Raw genomic sequence first — 23,050 nt, 5'->3', positions numbered from 1 at the left:
TTGAAAGGAAGGACGTTTTCGCCTTGCTCCCGACCGGCTCCTCCTTCTTCTTCCTGTTACTCAAGCAGTTTCCGTCGCGTCACATACGTCAGAGGAAAGAGTGATGTGATTGGTTTAAGCTTCGTCACAGCCTTTTCTGGCTTCGACCAGTAGCAAACTGAGGCATTTCAGGGAGGCGGGTCAACCACGCACTTTGGGAAACGGTTGGGCTTGATATCTATGCCAGACCAATGCTCGCAGAGCTTTGAAGTTGCGTTAGCCAGACTAGTATAGAGGCCCATTTCCAGCAACTCTCACTCCAGTGTTCTAATGGTACAATGTGTTTGCTCATTGCCTCAGAAGGCTAATGGATGATTAGAAAACCCTTGTACAATCATGTTAGCACAGCTGAAAACAGTTTAGCTCTTTAGAGAAGCTATAAAACTGACCTTCCTTTGAGCGGATTGAGTTTCTGGAGCATCACATTTGTGGGGTCGATTAAATGCTCAAAATGGTCAGAAAAATGTCTTGACTATATTTTCTATTCGTTTTACAACTTATGGTGGTAAATAAAAGTGTGACTTTTCATGGAAAACACAAAATTGTCTGGGTGACCCCAAACTTTTGAACGGTAGTGTATGTTTCAGCAGGCAACAATTCTTTTAACCCGAACTGATGCAGTGAGTAGCTTCTTATTTCTTAAACAACCACGTCGAAAGACGTAGCCCGTGGTCTTGGAAAGGGATGTTACTGTGTTTCAGAAGGGTCAAATTATTGGCCTGCATCAAGCAAAGAAAACAACTAACGAGATTGCTGAAATTACTGGAATTGGGTCAAGAACTGTCCAACGCATGATTTAAAACCTGATGCAGTGCACCCGTCCTGCATAGTGGCCACTGTACAAGCCTCTGGAGGCAGTGTTATGATCTGGGTTTGCTTCAATTGGTCAGGTCGAGGCTCAGCAATGTTACGTGGCAATAAAAGGAAGTCAGCTGATTACCTGAATGTGCTGAATGACCAGGTTATTACATCAATGGATTTTTTTTCCCCTTCCCTAATGGCACGGGCATATTCATGGACAACAATGCAAGAATTCATTAGGCTCAAATTGTGAAAGAATGGCTCAGGCAGCATGAAGAATCATTTTCATACATGAACTGGTCACCACAGAGTCCTGACCTTAACCCCATTGAAAGTCTTTAGGATGTGCTGGAGAAGAATTTACGGAGTGTCTTGACTCTCCCATTTTTAATACAAGATCTTGGCAAAAAACAAAACAAAACAAATAACCTGCAACCCTGGACAGAAATAAAGGTTGTCGAAACAATGTCTTAGCAAATGCACACCATAATCAAAGCTAAAGGCAGTCCAGTGAAATATTAGTGTGTTTGACTTTCTTTTTGTCCAAGCAGCGTAGTTTTTCTTCATCTTATAGTGACATTTATAATTCTTAGCAATATTTCGGAGATGAAAGAAGTACATCCTAGTAATATCTACAGGAGCTTCAAATAAAAGACTGGAGTCAATACTCACATCAAGGTCTTTTACTGCTGCTCATGATGCAACTGAATGGCCTTCCAGAGTTACTACGTAATGAGAGAGTTTGCTTTTAGCTGCCTGTGGTCCTAGTAGAAGTATTTCTGTCTTCTCAGAATTAAGTAGGAGGAAATTAAGCTGGTGTCTCTCATCTGGCTTTGCTGAAACATATCTGTGTGTGTCTTCAGCATAAGAGTGGGAGCTAATAACATATTTATGAATAATTGCACCCAGAGGTAGTGCAATTCCCTTGTGAAGCCCGAAACTTCACTATTTACATATACAAACATAACAATCAGTCAAGACCTCAGTCCGGAGGAGGGCCATTCCCTTAACTCCAACATGTTCTAGTCTATTTAGAATATTATTGATCTATGGTGTCAAAAGATTCATGAAGTTCAAGCAGCACAAGCAAGGTGATGCAACCCTGATCAGAGGCCAGTAGTAAGTCATTTACTACTTTAACCAGTGCTATCTCAGTACTATGATGAGGGTTAAATCCTGACTGATAAATTTAATGAATGTTATTCTTGTGCAAGTAGGAGCATAACTGCTGTGCTACAACCTTTCCCTAGATCTTGAAGATATATGGGAGCTTTGATAATGAGCTATAATTTGACAGCTGACATGGGTCGAGGTCAGGTTTTTTAATCCGGGGCTTGATGATAACCTGCTAATTTTCATATAAATGCAAGGATTTAGGTACATAACCAGTGCTAATGGGGTAAAAATTCACAGATGCACTTGGTTTTATAAGGTTCTCTCTGCCAGTCTAGATTATGTTCTAATCTACACTCAGTGAGTACTGTGTTAGGAACAATATACTAATACTGGGTCAGGCCTCCCTTTGCTCTTAAAACAGCCTTAGTTCTTGGTGGCATGGATTCCATAAGATGTTGGCAACATTCCTTTTGAGATTCTGGTCCATGTTGACATGATTGCATCACACAATTCCTGCAGATTCTTTAGGTGTACTTTCATGCTGCAAGTCTCCCATTCTACCACATCCCAAAGGTGTTCTTCTGGATTCAGATCCTGTGACTGTACAGCGGTGCTTGAAAGTTTGTGAACTGTTTAGAATTTTCTATATTTCTACATAAATATGACCTAAAACATCATCAGATTTTCACACAAGTCCTAAAAGTAGATAAAGAGAACCCAGTTAAACACATGAGACAAAATATTATACTTGGTCATTTATTTATTGAGGAAAATGATCCAATATTACATATCTGTGAGTGGCAAAAGTATGTGAACCTTTGCTTTCAGTATCTGGTGTGACCCCCTTGTGCAGCAATAACTGCAACTAAATGTTTCCAGTAACTGTTGATCAGTCCTGCACACCAGCTTGGAGGAATTTTAGCCCATTCCTCCGTACAGAACAGCTTCAACTCTGGGATGTTGGTGGGTTTCCTCACATGAACTGCTCACTTCAGGTCCTTCCACAACATTTCGATTGGATTAAGGTCAGGACTTTGACTTGGCCATTCCAAAACATTCACTTTATTCTTCTTTAACCATTCTTTGGTAGAACGACTTGTGTGCTTAGGGTCGTTGTCTTGCTGCATGACCCACCTTCTCTTGAGATTCAGTTCATACACAGATGTCCTGACATTTTCCTTTAGAATTTGCTGGTATAATTCAGAATTCATTGTTCCATCAATAATGGCAAGCCATCCTGGCCCAGATGCAGCAAAACAGGCCCAAACCACGACACTACTACCACCATGTTTCACAGATGGGATAAGGTTCTTATGCTGGAATACAGTGTTTTCCTTTCTCCAAACATAATGCTTCTCATTTAAACCAAAAAGTTCTATTTTGCTCTCATCCGTCCACAAAACATTTTTCCAATAGCCTTCTGGCTTGTCCACGTGATTTTTAGCAAACTGCAGACGAGCAGCAATGTTCTTTTTGGAGAGCAGTGGCTTTCTCCTTGCAACCCTGCCATGCACACCATTGTTGTTCAGTGTTCTGGTGGACTCATGAACATTAACATTAGCCAATGTGAGAGAGGCCTTCAGTTGCTTACAAGTTACCCTGGGGTCCTTTGTGACCTCGCTGACTATTACACACCTTGTTCTTGGAGTGATCGTTGTTGGTCGCCCACTCCTGGGGAGGGTAACAATGGTCTTGAATTTCCTCCATTTGTACACAATCTGTCTGACTGTGGATTGGTGGAGTCCAAACTCTTTAGAGATGGTTTTGTAACCTTTTCCAGCCTGATGAGCATCAACAACGCTTTTTCTGAGGTCCTCAGAAATCTCCTTTGTTCGTGCAATGATACACTTCCACAAACATGTGTTGTGAAGATCAGACTTTGATAGATCCCTGTTCTTTAAATAAAACAGGGTGCCCACTCACACCTGATTGTCATCCCATTGATTGAAAACACCTGACTCTAATTTCACCTTCAGATTAACTGCTAATCCTAGAGGTTCACATACTTTTGCCACTCACAGATATGTAATATTGGATCATTTTCCTCAATAAATAAATGACCAAGTCTAATATTTTTGTCTCATTTGTTTAACTGGGTTCTCTTTATCTACTTTTAGGACTTGTGTGAACATCTGATGTTTTAGGTCATATTTATGCAGAAATACAGAAAATTCTAAAGGGTTCACAAACTTTCAAGCACCACTGTAAAAGCCACTGAAAAACATAGAACTTCTTGTTATGTTCATGATACCTGTTTGAGACGGCTTTTGCTTTGTGCCATGGTGCATTTTCATGCTGGAAATAGCCATTAGAAGATGGGTATATTGTGGCCATAAAGGGATGCACATTGTCAACGGCAATACTCAGCTAGGCTGCGGCATTCAAGTGATGATTGATTGATTGGCATTGATGGGCCCAAAATGTGTCAAGAAAACTGGACTAATGACACAAGGCAGGCTGCGTCCATGGAGTTCTGCTGTTAGTACCAAATTCTGACCCTACATCTGTGTGCTATAGCAAAAATCAAGATTCATCGGACCAAGCTATGTTTTTTTTCCAGTGTTCTGCCCAGTTTTTGTGAGCCTGTGCCCACTTTAGCCTCAGCTTTGTTCTTGGCTGACAAAAGTGGAACATGACGTGCTCTTCTGCTATTGTAACCTATCCGTCTCGAGTTTCGGTGTGTTGTGCATTCTGAGATGCTTTTCTGCTCACCACTATTGTACAGAGTGGTTATCGGAGTTACTTTTTCTAAGCTCAAATCAGTCTGGGCCTTTTCTGTCAGTCCCTCTCATCAACAAGGTCTTTCCATCTGAAGAGCTGCTACTCAGTGGGTGGTGTTTTTTTTTTTTTTTTTTTCTTCTTTTCTTCTTCATGCTTACTGCACCATTATGAGTAAACTCTAGAGACTGTTTGCGTGAAAATCCCAGATTAGCAGTTATAGAAATATTCAAAACACCCCATCTGGCATCAACAACCATGCCACAGTCAAAATTTACATACAAGAGTTTTTGTTGTTTTTTTTTTCTCCCCTCATTGTGGTGATGTGAACATTTGAACCCAAAGCTGCTGGCATGATTTTATGCATTGCACTGCTGCCACATGATTGGCTGATTAGATAATTGCATGAATGTACAGATGTTCCTAATGAAGTGTTCAGTGAATGTGTTCTAATGTATTTATAGATTATTGAATGTTTTACAACCAAATTATAGGTAAAATATCTTGTTTTGGAGCAACTTCAGATGTTAAACAATGAAATGTTTATTGTATTTTAGATTTTGGAGAAAATATTCAGAAAACTGTAATCTTACTAAAAAGCATATATTTAAGTTATTCCATGAAATCGAGTCGTACATGAGCTGATAGCCGACGAGGCGCATAGCACCGAGTTCGCTATAAGCCATGTACCATGCAGTGTTTCCCACAGACCAGGTAGCAATTTGTGGTGCTCCACTGTGCCGATGAGGGAATTGTGCGCGGTGGTGTCGTGGCGGTCGGTGGAGTCGGTCATTGGGGTGTATGCAAAGTGTTTACAGCGGGCAGTGTTCAAACACACAGTATTTTTCTTCAGAGTCACCTGCTGGGACTATTTTAAAGCTACAAGAAGCATTTGAGATTATTCAGTTCAATCTAAATTCTTTTAAGTTCTTTAAGAGAAGACAGCTAAAACAATTTTTCCCAGAACCCTGCCTGGTTTCATTCCTCGACCCAACTTTACATTACAGGGCAGGCCATTAGTTTGCTGGGCTTGATGTTGGTGGAAAACCTGTCTTTTAAATTTATGAAAATTACTCACCAAAATTGAAGTTAAAGTTTAGTTTTTTGCCTTTTTGGTGGCAATCTTTCAATCATTCTTTAGTTGACATTCAAGGAATAAATTGCAAAAAACAAGCTGGAGGCTTTTTATTTTAAATATTGAACTCAACACTTACCTCAACCAATACTAAAATGAAATAAATAGTATAATGTAACAACAAAATAATAATAAAATAAAATATCATAATTAGATGTAAGAAACCACTTAAGGTAACACCAAGGCAACTAACAATAATGAAAAAGCATTACCCTAATTGGTGCAAAGCCTGCATGCCCTATCAGAACATTTAATTCTGCGTGGCTTCCTGAAAAAACCTCAAGTGCCCTATCGTAAGGGAAGTCACTGGGTTCGGGACCATTTATGGAGATTCGTAAGCAGGCTGCCAGGTGTTCCCCTTGGAGCCTGTTCCTGAGGTCTGTTTTAATCTATGGATAAAAAAGTACATTTTCTTCATCATCAAAGCACTAAAAATTTCCATTACATCAAAAAAATATACAAAGGAATACTGAATTTCTATGTGCTTACCCTATTCATAGCTGAGAAATCCCGCTAGCATAAGGCTACCTTTTCTGAGTTACGTACTGGGCAGGTGTGTTTGAGCACAGTACATCATACTAACCTTTGGTAGACTCCAGATATCGTTGACCGTCTTCTCTGTGCTAAATATCACGCAGCATTGGGTTTTCCTCTTGATGGCCCTTGAGCAGTGTGTGTGGAGAGGAGGAGTGGGCGAATCAGCTGCCAGTGTGTGTGCGCATCAGTGATGCAGTGATGGTTTATCTACTTCGCCAATAAAGCTAATAAAGATGTTTCTTAAAATATTCAGATTTTATGCTTCAGATAGCATCAACTAGGCATCCCTGCGAGTATAACAACATTTTATTTAGGCTAGTGGGAAATCCTTATTTATTGTGAATGTCAAGCCATTAGTAATAACTTGCATGAATGCTGAAGCGGGATAAACGGGATAATGCAATAAGGCCGGTTCCTCGCGTCAAGCTGCTACTGTATGCATCAAAATTGGTTTATAGCCAGACTCAGGGATGTCCGTTTCCTGTAAGCCAAGAAGGCTATGATAAAGCTCATCACGAGCACGACGTAGGCTACCTTTTAAAATAAGGGGTCGGAAGGCGAATCGGGAAGGCTGCGTTATTTTTAATTAGCCTAACAGGCCTACTTGCAGTCCGGGTATATGCGCACCGGCAGGCCTGTGTACACGCCTCTCCGTCTCTCTCTCTCTCTCTCTCTCTCTCTGTGTGGGTGTGTGCGCGCGCGTGAACGAGAAGAAAGAGCACTATGAATAAACGGAACGATACGCAACGGAAATTTTTTTTTTTTTCAAAATCGCGAGTCTGATTGTGTGGCGATAGGAATCCATTGTGTGGCGCTGCGCAACACAATGGTCTATGTTTGGGAAACCCTGCCATGAGATTGAGTGGAATAACCTGTTTTATTCTATCCACATTCAGATTTTAGATTTTAATGAATTCGTCACCAAAAATACATTATAATACAAATAAAAAAAAGAGGAACATTTATTGACTCAAACAGATGATTCAAACTAAGACAGGCTGTGACGGGGGAAAGAAACGGAACTTGCGTCCCAATTGCAATCTAACCCTCTACGATACTACATAGATTAAGAATATACTCTAAAAGTGCATACAAGTAAATAAGAATATGGCAAAGGAGTAAAATGTCTATCAAGCTAAATTAATATCTAACCTGGAGGACTACAAGTTCCTCGCTTAGACAAATAAATATTAATTAAATTTGGTCTTAAAAGTAGTAAATAGGTTAATTCCCTTCATACTAGATGGCAACAAGTTCCACAATTCAGCAGTCCTGACAAAGTATGATTTCCTATAGTAATCCTGATTATGTTCGCAAATAAAATTATAATTATTGAGGTCATAATTACGTGTATGATAATATGGTTCAAAACTACGCAGGTGGTTTCTAATATCAGTAGATATAAGGCCATTTCTGGACTTGAAAAATAGAAGTAAATCTGATATTTCTCTACAATATTCTAAGGGCAATAAATTAAGTTTAATTAGTCGATGATTCACTGGATTTTGAGAAACGGAGCGTTTTAATTTTTTGCAAATTCGATAGATAAAATCTTGGTACAAAATGTCCGACAAAATCATTTCCACTTAGAATGTAAACAAATCGGCAAAACGACAGTAGCAATTTGTGAAAAATGCTATAATAATAATTCTTGAAAAAAAAAGAGATGTTCTTATTATCAAATACTTTTATTCCATATTTTGTTGCTTTTTTTGGGGGGGAGGGGGTTGTTTTCAAGTCAAGTTTTTATGTCATCCTTGGTTGGTTCAGTAACCCGCGCCGCCATTTTGTATTTCTCTCCTCACGGTATATGAGCTGATAGCCTAGTAGTAGAGTAGCCAGTCAGAGCGTGCGATTGCTCATATCCAGTGAATGTGGATAGAATAATATCAAAATATGGTCTCATAATATCTTTCACTGAGTGTATTATTGTATATTAGCTATTTAAATAATAATGGCTGGGCTTTTTCATGGTATATCAGATGTATTCCATTCAGCAAGCATGATACTGAATGAGTCGAAGATGGGTAGCTGAATGGAATGTATCTGATATACTACGAAAAAACCAGCTAATATTATTATCATCATTATACATACACATTCGATGGAACAATTATAGATTTTACACAAAGTTACGAACGGGGGGGGGGGGACTTCCCAAAACTGAATCTGATCAAATGCAATTCAATGTTGTGTCAATCCAATGTACAAAGTCAAAGTTCTAACAATAAAAATGGTACAAGTCCAAAAAGCCTGAACAACAACCAACTTGTATACAAGCTCTATCCAGGTTGACAGTTCAAGTTCAGTTACTTTTGCTCGTAGTTAATTGTTACACTGCAGTTGTCTCATCTCATTATCTCTAGCCGCTTTATCCTGTTCTGCAGGGTCGCAGACAAGCTGGAGCCTATCCCAGCTGACTACGGGCGAAAGGCGGGGTACACCCTGGACAAGTCGCCAGGTCATCACAGGGCTGACACATAGACACAGACAACCATTCACACTCACATTCACACCTACGCTTAATTTAGAGTCACAAGTTAACCTAACCTGCATGTCTTTGGACTGTGGAGGAAACCGGAGCACCCAGAGGAAACCCACGCGGACACGGGGAGAACATGCAAACTCCACACAGAAAGGCCCTCGCCGGCCACGGGGCTCGAACCCGGACCTTCTTGCTGTGAGGCGACAGCGCTAACCACTACACCACCGTGCCGCCCCACTGCAGTTGTTCAAAACAAAATGGCTTTGCTGAGTGAAGTCCTCTTGTAAAAGTCTCCGTCACTTTTCCTCACCTCCAAGTAGAACTTTATATTTCCACTATTGCTCTCTTTTCCAGTTTTTCGATGTCTGTTGGTATGTTTTTCTCTTGTAAATATGCGTGAAGAATATATAAAGAAGTTTTTGGTAGCCTTTCGGGTGTTCAGCGCGTCTGTCTCTTTTAAATCTTTGGCTTTTAACGAAGCAAACCTGGCAGTCGTGTTTGTGAACAAACTCACAATCACTCACTAGCGTGGAAGTTTTACGTCTCCGACGTGTCTTTTTTCCAGTTTTCCTATATATTTAATGTGGAACATTAAATGCGTGAAGAATGTCCAGGGAATTTTTTGTAGCCTTTCGGGTGTTCAGCGTGTCTTTCTCTTTAAATCTTCTGCTTTTAATGACGCAAACTTCGCGGTCATGTTTGTGAACAAACTCAGTCACTCGCTACCGCAGAAGTTTTACATCTCTGATGTGTCTCTCTTCCAGTTTTTTGATGTCCGTTGGTATGTTTTTCTCTTGGAAATATGTGTGAAGAATATATAATGATGTAGGTACACACAGTCCCTTTAAGAAACTACATTTCCCATCAGCCAACTTCCGCGTTGACCTATGTCACGCGTGGGCGGGATCACCTACGTCACATCCTACAGGAAGGCATAAGGGACCTGGAAACCCGCCATACTTGCTCTTTCCGTCCGGACCAGCTGCCTGGACACAAGGAGGATCGCTTGCTCCGCCAAGCACCCAAGATAGACGTCTTTTCTTCTCTTTCTTGCAAGATCCACGATTTAACGCAATTTCTCTGTTTACCTTTGGCCACGGTAGACTCTAAGATCGCACGATTTTTAAAACTCAGCTTGGGTTACAACCGGTTTCCAGTTATTTCATTACACGTACGTACGGACTGCAGCCCGAGCAGTTTTAATTTAAAATTAGAAGCGACCGGATCCTTCTAATTAATTTTCTGTGCACGTTATTCTGATCAGAGACTTTCTTTTCATCATGAGCAACCATCAGACCAAGAAATTCTCTGCGTTTTCTACAGAAGCAACTCACGTGCTTCACAACGGTGAAACTCCAAAAATCTCGGAACATCTCTTCATAATCCTGCAAATGGCAAGATATTGAGTAAGACTTGGCATTTGGGCAAAAACCTAGTCTTAGGAATTAGCTTTTATGAAGAAGTGTGAATTTGAACTCAGGAACGGTTTAAATGTGTACACTGTAAACACGCAGCATGTTGAATTGATGATTGTCCCATTTTGTTTTAATCTCTCAATTGTTTAATAGATAGGCTTTGCATGCTTCTCTTTATTCTTTACTAACATCTTTAATTTCATTATTTACACATATCTTGACCTCATCAAGATTTCAGTGAATTTGGTAATGTTATAAAGCTAGTGGATTAGCTGCTACGGCTAATTCTTCTATCTTATTAGCATCCAGAGATAACTGTATTGTCTCCAAAGGACTGTTAGGCTTTACCACGTGGTCAAACACACCTCAGTTAGCATCCCACGCTAGCCTTTCTTTTGCTAGGCCATAGGCCTTACCACGTGGTCACCAGGCCTTTCACACACAAACACATCCTAGCTAGCATCCCTTTTGTCTTAGCTAGCGACACAAGGCTAATCTGTGTCTCCACACGTGGCCAACACATCTTAGCTAGCAACCAGAGCTAAATCCTTTGTTCTCAAACCCTACGTGATCTCACTATATATCACATCTATATTATCTCCTCCTTGTAAATTATAATTTACAAGGAGGAGATAATATAGATGTGATATATAGTGGCCTGTGGTTGAATTCCAAAATATTGCCACTGATTAAACAATATCTCAATATATTTGGTTGAAGCATTGATTTTTGTCATCTACATTGCTTCATATGGCTTCTAATACCAAAAAAAACCCAGAATTGAGAAGAAAAAAACAGCCCCTGGGCTGCCCCAGCTGTTCATTGGGCTCGCTTTGCTCACTAGGTTCGCTTCAACTGAAGGATAATCACTGGGCCCCCCATTGTAGAAATGGGCCCCTGTTTTTTCCCAGGAGGGGCCCTGTGGGCCCCTTGACCTGCAAAACAATCTGAGTCTGTTACCACATTAGCAATGTATAGAGTGTATTTCTGATTAGTTTAAAGTGATCTTCATTGAAAAGAACAGTGCTTTTCTTTCAAAAATAAGGACATTTCAAAGTGACCCCAAACTTTTGAACGGTAGTGTAAGTCACAAGTCATAGAATATGAAGTAAACAAGTCACAGCATCCTGTGTGCTGTATGCATTTAATTTCTGTTCTTGATTATAATACGAAAGCGTGCACAGGGTAGTTGTCAGGAAACTGTAAGGAGCAAATATACAGCCCAACTCCGCTTGTATAAATCAGGCAGAGCATTTGAGAAGCAATGCTGTGTATATCGTCGAGAGTTTTTTTTTTTTTTTTAAATTAAAATAACAGAAGAAATTGTGATATTGTGATTAAACTGTAGTTGCCTTTGTGTTGCAGTGTCATACAGTTGGACTCCTCTCGTACTCCAGAGCCTCGGCACGTGTTGTCCCGTCACTCTCTCCCCATCACGGACGTCCACTGTGGGCTGATGGGACCTCAGGCAAGAGTGGCTACTGCATCTTTAGACCAGACTGTTAAAGTAAGCATATTTATACTCTGAATAATAACCGTTTAGCTATTATTATTTACAATTATTATAATAAATTATCACAAATACTGTAACAACAGCGGTTAATTAGTGTATGGTAGGATGGTGTTGTGGAAATCGTACCAAAATCCCCAAAACGCATCAATTTAAAAGTCTGCATCTCTGTTTCTGCATGCGATTTACTATTCGTCTGATGCTCTCAGTTGTAATATTCACTCCTTTCTAGACCAGTGTTCAAAATATTTTTCAGCCAAGATATTTCTTTTTATTTTTAATATATGTTTTTTTTTTTTTTTTTTTGTCCAGTGCTTTAGATTTCTTTTGCAGGATGAATCTCAACTCCTTGGCCAAAACAAACAAAAAACTAGGTCAAAGCATAAATTGCAAAACATTGCGTTTGGCCCATTTTCTTTTTGCCCAAGAGTGTATATACGGTACCGTACACTCACCAATTACTTTATTAGGAACATCTGCTCATTCACTAGGTTAGAAAAACCTCGGCTGCTTTTTCTCCGCTTTTCAGCTGTCCGGTTAGTGAGTTTGTGCTCAGATTCCTGTACATGGCTGACAGGTGCGCAACCCGATATAGTTGTCTGGTGTCGTAGCCCTTCCTCCTCAAGGTTCGGTGTGTTCTGAGCTGTTTTTTCCTGCTCACAAGGGTTATAAAGAATGGTTGTGAGTTACTGTAGCCTTCCTGTCAGCTCTATCCAGTCTGGCTATTCTCCTCATACCTCTCATCAACAAGCTGTTTCTGCCAGCAGAACTGCTGCGGACTGAATTTTTTTTTTTTTTTGGCACCACAGGGACATCTGGATCATCTTTTTTTCCTTATTCTGATGTTCGATGTCAACATTAGAACTAAATGATGCTCCTGACGTGCGTTTTCACAATTTTACACATTGTGCTGCCACCACATGATTGGATAATTGTATGAATGAGCAGGTGTACAGGTGCTCTTATTAAAGTGCACTATACACTCACCGGCCACTTTAGCCTATGTCACAACCGGACGTACGATTTTTTTTGCCGTGCGATTTTTGGCGTTTCCCAAATCACTGCTTTTTTTTGTTAGTGGAGAAAGACGCACGTTGGCTGTAAGTCTGTCTTGCAACCTGAAAAAAACGTAAGCGCCCATAGAGTTTGTTTGACATGACAAAGAACCTCTGCGGCCAGTCTACGGCTTGAAAATCAGCACGTCGCACGTGCGCCCTTCGTGCGTTTCTTGCGTTTTTTGCACGTAGACCGGCCGTAGGAGCACGTACGGCCGGTTGTGACCAAGGCATTAAACAGGAACTTGTTCTTGATTCTAAGATTCCTGTTCTTCACAGGATTGGAAACCAATGTAGTGTTCTGCTGTTGCATGCTGAGATGCTTTTCTGCTCACCACGGATGTAAAAAGTGATTATATGAGTTACTATATCTTTCCTGGCCAAAAAGCTCGAAGCAATCTGGCCGTTTTCCTCTGACCCTCTCTTAAGAAGTTTGTTTCCACCCACAGAACTGTCGCTCACTCAGTGGTTGTTTTTTTTTTTCCATACCATTCTATCTGTGTAAACTCTAGAGACTGTTGTGTGTGAAACCCCCAGGAGATCAGCAGTTTCTGAAATACTCAAACCAGTCCATCTGAGGTGTGGGGGTCACCACGTGGGATTTGAGGAGAACAAAAGGGGGGGTGTCACCACGTGGGGTTTGAGAACAAAGGATTAGCTCAGATTTGCTAATTCACTAGCTTATAACATTCCTAAATCCACTGAAACCTTGATGAGGTCAAAATATGTGTAATAAGGAAATCAAGGATGTTAGTAAGGATAGAAGAGAGCATGCACGACTTATCTTTTAAAACAACTGAGAGAACACAGAACAATGTAGAACACAAAAGCAGTGTGCACAATTAAACAATTCCTGAGTTTAAATTCACACTACTTCATAAAGCTAATTCCTAAGACTAGTTTCTGCCCAAAAATGCCAGTCTTACTTAATATCTTGCTCCTATGCAAGATTACATAGAGATGTTCCGAGACTTTTGGAGTTCACAGGAGCACGTGGGGCTTTCCGTGAAAGCAGAGGGTTTCTTGGTCCGAACGCTTCGTAGTTCGTGGAGAAGTCGTCTCTGATCAAACAGTGTGCACAGCGCTTTTAGCTAGAAGGAATCTGGTCGCTGATAACTTTTAATTAAATTGCTTGGGCGGCAGCCGTAACGTTACTGATAATAGACAAACAAACCAGCTGTAGCTCAACCGAGAGAGAGAGATAGCACGATTTAAGTAGTTCTACCGTGACCAATGGTAAACAAAAAAAAAACGCGCTGGATCTTTCTTCTTGCAAGAAAGAAGTCGTGGTTTCGGACGGTCCGATGAGAGAGTGCCTCTTTATGTCTGTTCCCGCGTGGTTGCAGAGCCAAAGAGACAGAACGGAAGTTGACTCAGTAACTTGTGTCTTCAGGGAGGATGTGACGTTGGTGATCCCGCCCAGGCGTGATGTAGGTCATCGCGGAAGTTGGTTGATGGGATTTGTAGTTTCCAGACGGGACGGTGGCAATGTACTTACACTGGTGACGCTGTTGACGATTTATTGAAAATAGAAGGCATGTTTAACCAGCCTCACTACCACAGCATTCTGCAGCGACATACCATCCCATCTGGTTTGCACTTGGTGCGACCATCATTTGTGTTTCAACGGAACAATAACCCTACACACTAGGGTTGGGCGGTATCCAAATTTTGATACCTTTAAACTGTCTCTGTGTTTTCCCGGGGTATACGGTATTACCGAGAAAAAAATAATATTTTGTTTCGGCCTACTGTGTAACGTGCGCCTATACCGGCAGACCTTGTCCAGACCTGCGCCTATGCCTCAAATGTACTATTTAAAAGCAGCATAGCGAATTGTGTGCATTGTGGTATGGATTAAGCAGCAAAGCGAATTTTGTGCATTGATGAATGGATTAAGAGATATTTCAAAGCATCACGCAACTCTTCCTTCATCTTGAAAATAGCATTCAACTGTCGTTTACACATGTCTGCGTTGAAACGCCATTTGCAGCACTATTTCACCTACTCCATCAAAAAAAGTACACGATGAGCAGGATCATACCCTTTCAAGCATGGGAAATAAAAAAAAGAAAAAGAATCAACCAACACCCAAGTCCGTTTAGACTGCGCGATAAACCATATTCTTCAGCGCAAATGAGGCGAACCTAATTCAAATGCGTGATAGCTGCACAAGGCAAAATCATATGGGCCCACGTCATGCCATGGCGGGGAAATTAATAATCAAATGGCCTTACCTTGCTTAAAACGTTGTCTTGATCACATAACTCCTTACAATTATTCCACTTAAATCCATACGGTTTAACACACCCAACAAAGATAGCAAGCGCATTGCTAATTCCCACCAGAAACCTAACAGTTTACGCTACGATGTTTTCTTCCGTTTCTTCAGTAGATGACATTTCAAACGTTTATTACCCACATCCCAAATGTCATACGTTATATTATTTTACCTTGTTGTTACTCATGTAACCTACTCAAAACACAACTCATTGGAGAGATCTCGTGGAAGTGGAGTACCCCAGGCTATGGTGTGCCTTAGGGGACATATTAGATTTTTTTCGATTTTGCGCGGTCATTTACATTATTGCTGGCTCTTCCTTTTCGTTTGGTTTGAAACCAAAATACTGCCACACTGCCGATGTTGTATTTTTTTTTTGCCACTAACTCGTTATCTTGACTTGCCATCTTTCAACCGCGGTCTCAGTCTCTTGCGAAGCTTTCTGTCAGACTCCCAATGTCACGCAGGGTTGCCATGGTAACGACATAAACAACCCTGCACGCGATGAGAACTTCTTTAGGAAATTGATAGAATTAGTGAAAATACGATCACACAGTTATTCGGGATGATCTTCAATTTATTATTTTATATTATGACCTCATGTACTCCATATTTATTTAGATATTATATATTTTTTTTAAATGACGGTAATGAGACCGATACCGTTGGTACTTTTGGATACCTCGGGATACCTTCTTACCGTAATACCGCCCAACCCTACTACACACATCTCCAGGCTGTGTAAGGGCTATTTAACCAGAGAGAGTGAAGGAGTGCGGCATCAGATGACTTGGCTTCCACAATCACTCGACCCAGACCCAGATGAGATTTGGGATTGGTTGGGAAGAGTTGTACCACAGAGTGAAAGAAAAGCAGCCAACGAGCACTCAGTATAAATGGGAACTCCTTTAAGATGGTTGCAAAACCATTCCAGGTGACCACCTCATCACAGAAAAGGTGGCTGCTTTGAAGAATCAACAATGGGGAAGCCATGGCCTCATGGTTAGTGAAGCAGCTTTGGGACCAAAAGGTTGCTGGTTCAATTCCTTGGACCAGCAGGAATGGTTGAAATGCCCTTGAACAAGTATTGTTTTTGCCCGGGTAAATAGGAGTTTCTGGGCTTTTTGCACGCGTCTTTGAGAAGGTTGCTAGGACACTAAAAGTTGTAGTATTGGGTGTAAACAAACCCCAGCCACTTGATTCTCAATCTTCCCTGCTCTTCTGTTCCAGCAGGCATCACAGATCCATAGAATTTACCCACAAACATTTATTTATTCAGCCCACTGTGTGCTTGCACTCTCTCTCTCTCCCTCTGTCTGTGCGAGCACGCATGGGTTAAATGTGACAAAATAAAGGCTTGTTCTTCTTAATTTACCCACAAATATTTTTATTCCACTTGAAAAGTATACAGCAAACCAGCTACCGGATTTGGGACATCCTGAACTGGCTTCAAACTTCGCGGCCCACTAGATGGCGCGTCGCGGCCCACTGGTTGAGAAACACTAATGTAAAGAATCTCATCTCATCTCATTATCTCTAGCCGCTTTATCCTGTTCTACAGGGTCGCAGGCAAGCTGGAGCCTATCCCAGCTGACTACGGGCGAAAGGCGGGGTACACCCTGGACAAGTCGCCAGGTCATCACAGGGCTGACACATAGACACAGACAACCATTCACACTCACATTCACACCTACGGTCAATTTAGAGTCGCCAGTTAACCTAACCTGCATGTCTTTGGACTGTGGGGGAAACCGGAGCACCCGGAGGAAACCCACGCGGACACGGGGAGAACATGCAAACTCCTCACAGAAAGGCCCTCGCCGGCCACGGGGCTCGAACCCGGACCTTCTTGCTGTGAGGCAACAGCGCTAACCACTACACCACCGTGCCACCCATGTAAAGAATCTAAAATATAAAATATTTCACTTTGTTTGCACCTTTTTTTGCACACTACATAATTCCCAGGGTCTCCGCGGATCCTTAAAAAGTCTTAAAAAGTCTTATTTTTAATATGTGTTTTTTAAGGTCTTAAAAAGCATTATATTTCGCTATTTTTTGAGCTATGGTATTAAATTTCACATGGGAGGTATTAAATTTCATCCGGGTAGCCTACAGTAAATGAAAAAAAAAACATATGTCTGGATTTTTTTTCCGCGCTAACGTTATTTATTCAACCAGCGTCGTTTGTTATCAAGATGCTGAACAAGTAGCACAAGAGCCGTTGTGTGTCTAGCACTAGTTCTAATAGCGCAGGAACCACGCCACTGGGGGCAGTGTGTTCTTTTATCCATGTAGTAGACAGTGATGGGAATAACGGCGTTAGAAATAAACGGCGTTACTTTTTTTTAGTAACGAGTAATCTAACTAATTACTTTTTACATCGTTATAACGCCGTTCCCGTTACTTACAATAAAATACTATGCGTTACTTTATTAAAGCTGTTTTCATCTGGCACGCCGCTCGTTCAGCCTTTCTTTACTCTGCTTTAGTGTGGGGCGGGGAGACACGAGACAACGGCACAGTAAGCCAATCAGAGTAGATTTGGACAACATACGTAGGTAGGCCACGCCTACTGCACTACTGCGCGCTCTTTCAATCGGAAGACCCAGCGATGGCGAGCGGTCAGCCCAGCACTGCGCTTTCACACTGGAAATACAGCCAGGACTTTTCATTACTTGAAATAAAAGGCAAGAGTGTTTACGTGCAATGCACATTATGTCGAGGAACAAAGCGTTTGTCCTCGTCAGTGGCCAGTAATTAGTAACAATTTTAATAACTACAGAAATATATTACATTTGATAGATGTCTTATCTCACATTGTCCCACAAAAATATTAATATAGTGTAGATAACATTACTAATTGGTTCTGTTAAGTGTCCATTTCAGTCATTAAACACATTTAACATTCACTTTTATTATGATTACACTAATTGAATTTGATTTTTTTTTTTGAGGGGGAACAAAATGTAACGGAATAATTACTTTCTCTGGTCATTAGTTACTTTTATGACAAAGTAACTCCGTTACTAACTCAGTTACTTTTTGGGAAAACTAACTAGTAACTATAACTAATTACTTTTTGAAAGTAACGTGCCCAACACTGGTAGTAGAACCATTGAGAGTAGAGCAGACGAGGAAGAAGTGGTTGAACTTGAACATGAACGGAGATGGGGAAGTGTAAGTTTAGTAACAAGTGGCTTGAGGAGCCAAAATACAAAAGTTGGCTAACAACAGCAACTTCAGAATATGAAGCGAGATGTAAGGTATGTCGGAAAGACATCAAGTTAACAACAATGGGCTGTAAAGCCCTTGACGCTCACTCGAAAGGGGAAAAGCATATGCGCTATGCTGCTAGTCGGGCAACAACAGTCCCCAGAGGCAGTTCGATCAGTAGTCAAACTTCCTTGTTTCCTCACTGTTTGTTCATGGCAGTACCCTACTATTAAAATATCGAGAAAGCAGTTAATGTTCTGTTTTGTTAACTGAAGATCAATTTGTTTCCTCACTGTTTATGTTTACAGCAGTACCCTACTATTAAAATATCGAGAAGGCAGCTAATGTTCTGTTTTGTAAACTGAAGATGCACATTTTTTATAAAAAAAAATGCTTTGAACTTAACCTAGAGTGTGCTTTTTTTTTTTTTACTGTACGTATTTGTTCCGCGGTAGTGGTCTTATTTTTTATACTCAGTGGTCTTAAAATGGTCTTAAAAAGTATTATTTTTGCTGGTCAGAAATGTGCAGAGACCCTGATTCCATATGTGTTATTTCAAAGTTTTAATGCCTTCAGCATCATTCTATAATGTATAAAATAATAAAAATAAAGAAAAACCAGTGGATGAGTAGAAGTTTTGAATGATACCGTATATCGGGTCCATAGGAATGTTTAATTTTCAACTAGTAGCTTGAATACACGTGCGGAAATAATGTAGCTTCAACTGTTACGATCCCTTGTTTAAGCCATCTTGTTTCTAGATGCCTCTGCTTTCGTCATGCCTTCTGTAAGCCCTTCAACAGGAGTTGTTAAAAGGGAACTGAATTCATTTTTAAACCTGCTTCATTTCTTAATTAACATGTTATTCAGTTACGTTTTCGGTTTTAGTAACCTTATACCGTGACTCGTATTGGCAACTAATTGCAATTAAATATTACACTTATCGGCCTATTCGGGTTTTAGCCACGTTGAATTTAGTTCGTTTGGTCCACGGCAGGCGTCGCTTATCCGCACAACCTTCATGAGACTTGTGCGAGACTTCAAAACGTGACGCGTCAGCCAGGTGTCAGTGCCGCCATTTTGAAAACTGTTTTCCAGACGAAACGTACAAAAACGAGTTTAAATGACGATCACTGCCTACTTTTTTCAAACTTTCCTGATCGCTATCAAAACAAACAAAACTTCCGGCTCGATTACATCAGCATTCGAAAGAGGGTGCACACGTCTTTTGACGACGTTGGCAGATGTTGATTTGCGCTGTACGTTTTACTTCCGTCCTACGATGTCTCGCACAGGTCTCAACGAATCTCGTTTACGGCCATCGCTTTGACATATGGACTGATGAGCGTATTTCAAACACTCATAACTTGCTATAGCAGCGACAAAATAGCGATCAAAAATGCGTTCCTGTATTTAATAAAATGTGAGAAATAGAATTTTGATGATGATCAAAATTCGCCCTCAGTTCTCCTTTAACAGTTTACGTGTAGTGATTACTGATTTGTCGTGATTTATCCTTCTGTGTATTCAGCTTGTAGTGTCAACTGCTCAAGGGGCGTAAATATTTATAACCATGTTTAAAGATGTGCACACCCACTAACTTTAATCCTATTAATCCACAGTTAGCCTCAATACGATACCAGTTTTTAACTTGCAGCATAGTAATATAGGCTTAAAAGAAACCGAATTACTTTTCAGATGTGTGTGGGGTATAAGAAGCTTGTGTGTACTGTATTTGTACTCTAGTGCGTCTTTGCTGTTTTGTTTTGTTCACACACAGTAGTCGGTGAGTTTTAACGAGAGCTCAGAAGACATTTACAAGCTTCTCTGCCGTTTAAGCAGTTCAGTAGGTTAATTTTCAACAAGAACATAGGCTTCCTCCTCCTCCAGCTTTTATTTAAGCTCTGTAAAATCCTCCTTGCCGTGTAATGAATGCGACCTGGCAGTCGATGCTCTTGATTAAATGAAATTGGATTACCAGTAATCCATTCAGTTGCATTTACCCAATACGTACCTTGATTTTTTCTTTGTGAAGCCTGTAAATGTTAACGTCAAGGTTTCTGTACTACTTCTAATGTGTATCTAGCAGCTTCTGTGCTCATAAAGTGCAGTGCAGTCTGTACGGTAACTACGCACAGACGTACCACTGAGTTCCAGCTAAACGCATGCCATCTAATAACACAGCCATTATTAGCTCATCCGGCTATAGAGAATGTGCAGTCACGTGACCCGTCCGTGTTTACTCCGCCATATTGGACGGCTTCAGGATTGTTTACCTTGCGCGAGCGTAATGGATCCAGGGAGTAATCCCCAAGAAAATTCGGAAAACACCCCATCTACAGCGGCACGGTGGTGTAGTGGTTAGCGCTGTCGCCTCACAGCAAGAAGGTCCGGGTTCGAGCCCCGTGGCCGGCGAGGGCCTTTCTGTGTGGAGTTTGCATGTTCTCCCCGTGTCCGCGTGGGTTTCCTCCGGGTGCTCCGGTTTCCCCCACAGTCCAAAGACATGCAGGTTAGGTTAACTGGTGACTCTAAATTGACCGTAGGTGTGAATGTGAGTGTGAATGGTTGTCTATGTGTCAGCCCTGTGATGACCTGGCGACTTGTCCAGGGTGTACCCTGCCTTTCGCCCGTAGTCAGCTGGGATAGGCTCCAGCTTGCCTGCGACCCTGTAGAACAGGATAAAGCGGCTACAGATAATGAGATGCGACCCCATCTACATCGCGCGATTACTTGTCTAAGTTTGTTCAGCATCTTGAAGGTGACGTGGAAAAGTGTTCCAGGTTGGGGATTGCAGATCCGTACAACTTGCCGCAATCCTTGTTCAGGGAAATTCGGAGAGCTGCGGTGCCGGCGATTTGCCCGATCTGGCCTACCACGACATTTACAATTTTCTCGTTAATCGTGAATCGTGTTACACTGGCAAAGCCCTCAAAGCTTACAAGAGCCTGGAAGCTTATAAATATTTTGTTGCGGGATGGGTATCCCAACTATACCTCTGGAAGGTTCCGAAGAAGAATGTCTACTTGATAACCTCGCGGGTAAGTGGCATTAAGACGTTTATCATAAAGAGACTGTGCAGGACGTTTTATCGTAAGAATGTTCGAAATCTAAACTCAGTTCCAGATAATGACAGGGTTGTAAATATGTATGTTTTTGTCTGGAAAAAAAAAATCACAAATCACCGACTATGCAGTTATCATTCAATCCGAAAATCAACTTAACAGATGTACTAGGAGTATTGAATTAGAAGATTACACCTACCTGATATGAAGTGTTCACAACAAATTCGGCTGGTAGAACTGGGGTACCAGTTTTCTCTTCGCACAGCGGACACCCATTTTGCGCGTCTCTCCTCGTCTGCGGGGAATCTATAAAATGACAGGCCCTCCTTTTGGCCCTGTCTATTGGTACAACCAAATGCTGAACAAGATATAACCATTCTCGAAAGATCTACTCCCACACACTTGATAATTAGAACGGGTTCGTCTAAGTTCTATGCGCGACCTTGCCGTCCAAGATGGCAGATAAACAAATATCACGTGACCTCGTGACGTCACGTGCACGCTCTCTATAAGGGTGATGAGCTGTTGCCATGGCGTGGCGTCCATCGTCCGTCCGTCGTCCACAGTTCAGTTAAATCGTATCTCCTCTGTCAGTTCTCTAGGAATTTCCATTCCGATTGTTTTGTTTGAAAGACCTCATTACGCCGCACAAAACTTGGTCGTTGTTTTGTCAATTTCTTTGCTAACGAGTTAGTAATTAGGCCAAATTAACGAATTTTCCAGGCCTCTGACTAGAATTTTATCTCCTCGCTCTCGTTTCTCATCCGATTCCAGTTCTGATCAATGTTTTGAGTAGATCTTCCTCTGAGGAACAAAACTTGGTCGTTTCTTGGTTGATTTTCCTGTTGTAAACAACTTCATTCTCATCTCATTATCTCTAGCCGCTTTATCCTTCTACAGGGTCGCAGGCAAGCTGGAGCCTATCCCAGCTGACTACGGGCGAAAGGCGGGGTACACCCTGGACAAGTCGCCAGGTCATCACAGGGCTGCACATAGACACAGACAACCATTCACACTCACATTCACACCTACGCTCAATTTAGAGTCACCAGTTAACCTAACCTGCATGTCTTTGGACTGTGGGGGAAACCGGAGCACCCGGAGGAAACCCACGCGGACACGGGGAGAACATGCAAACTCCACACAGAAAGGTGTAAACAACTTGTTTACAATTTAAAAAAAAAAAATGTAATACTGAGCGGGGGGTATACTGGTTTACCTCTGTCCGTCCATGTTTCCGTCCGCCTGAAACACCCTTTTTCTCAGCAGCCACAAATCATAGCCACTTGGTACCAAACTTCAGCTTAGGGTTCTGTACCGTGTGTACCGTTTTCAGGTCTGTCGCACATCGACTTCCTGTTTACCGACTGAATGTATTTACGAAACGTATATGGTGGATTTACAAAATTTTCGTAACACTTTTCTCAGCAACTACAAATCATACCTGCTTGATATTTGGTACCGAGCTTCAGCTTGGGGTTCTATACCGTGTACGGGCAATTCTTCAGCAGAGAACCCAAAATGATGAAATTATTAAGATTGCCTTAACTTGTCAGCTCAGTGATATTGCAAAAGTATGGACTCCAAGGTAAAATGTATTGAAAACCATATTTAAAAAATTATCTCCCTAATTATAGCAATGTTGCTTCAGAAAAATATTAGTTCAATTTTAAGAAACGAAAG

The 23,050-nt window shown here is 41.3% G+C and overlaps 1 protein-coding gene across 1 annotated transcript in view; it reads left to right on the top strand.

Moving 5' to 3' along the window:
* The window catches only part of wdr18 (WD repeat domain 18), a 331,262-nt gene that overhangs the window by 102,694 nt on the left and 205,518 nt on the right, over positions 1 to 23,050 (top strand). Inside the window, exon 4 of the mRNA XM_060941676.1 lies at positions 11,612 to 11,753. Within this exon, the coding sequence (XP_060797659.1) occupies positions 11,612 to 11,753 (142 nt within the window). The remainder of the gene's footprint in view (positions 1 to 11,611; positions 11,754 to 23,050) is intronic.

Source organism: Neoarius graeffei, chromosome 15 (genome assembly GCF_027579695.1).
Source record: "Neoarius graeffei isolate fNeoGra1 chromosome 15, fNeoGra1.pri, whole genome shotgun sequence".
In the NCBI taxonomy this organism is placed as follows: Eukaryota; Metazoa; Chordata; class Actinopteri; order Siluriformes; family Ariidae; genus Neoarius; species Neoarius graeffei.
Note: the sequence above shows the minus strand (reverse complement) of the source record. Positions and strands in the feature narration are given on the sequence as shown.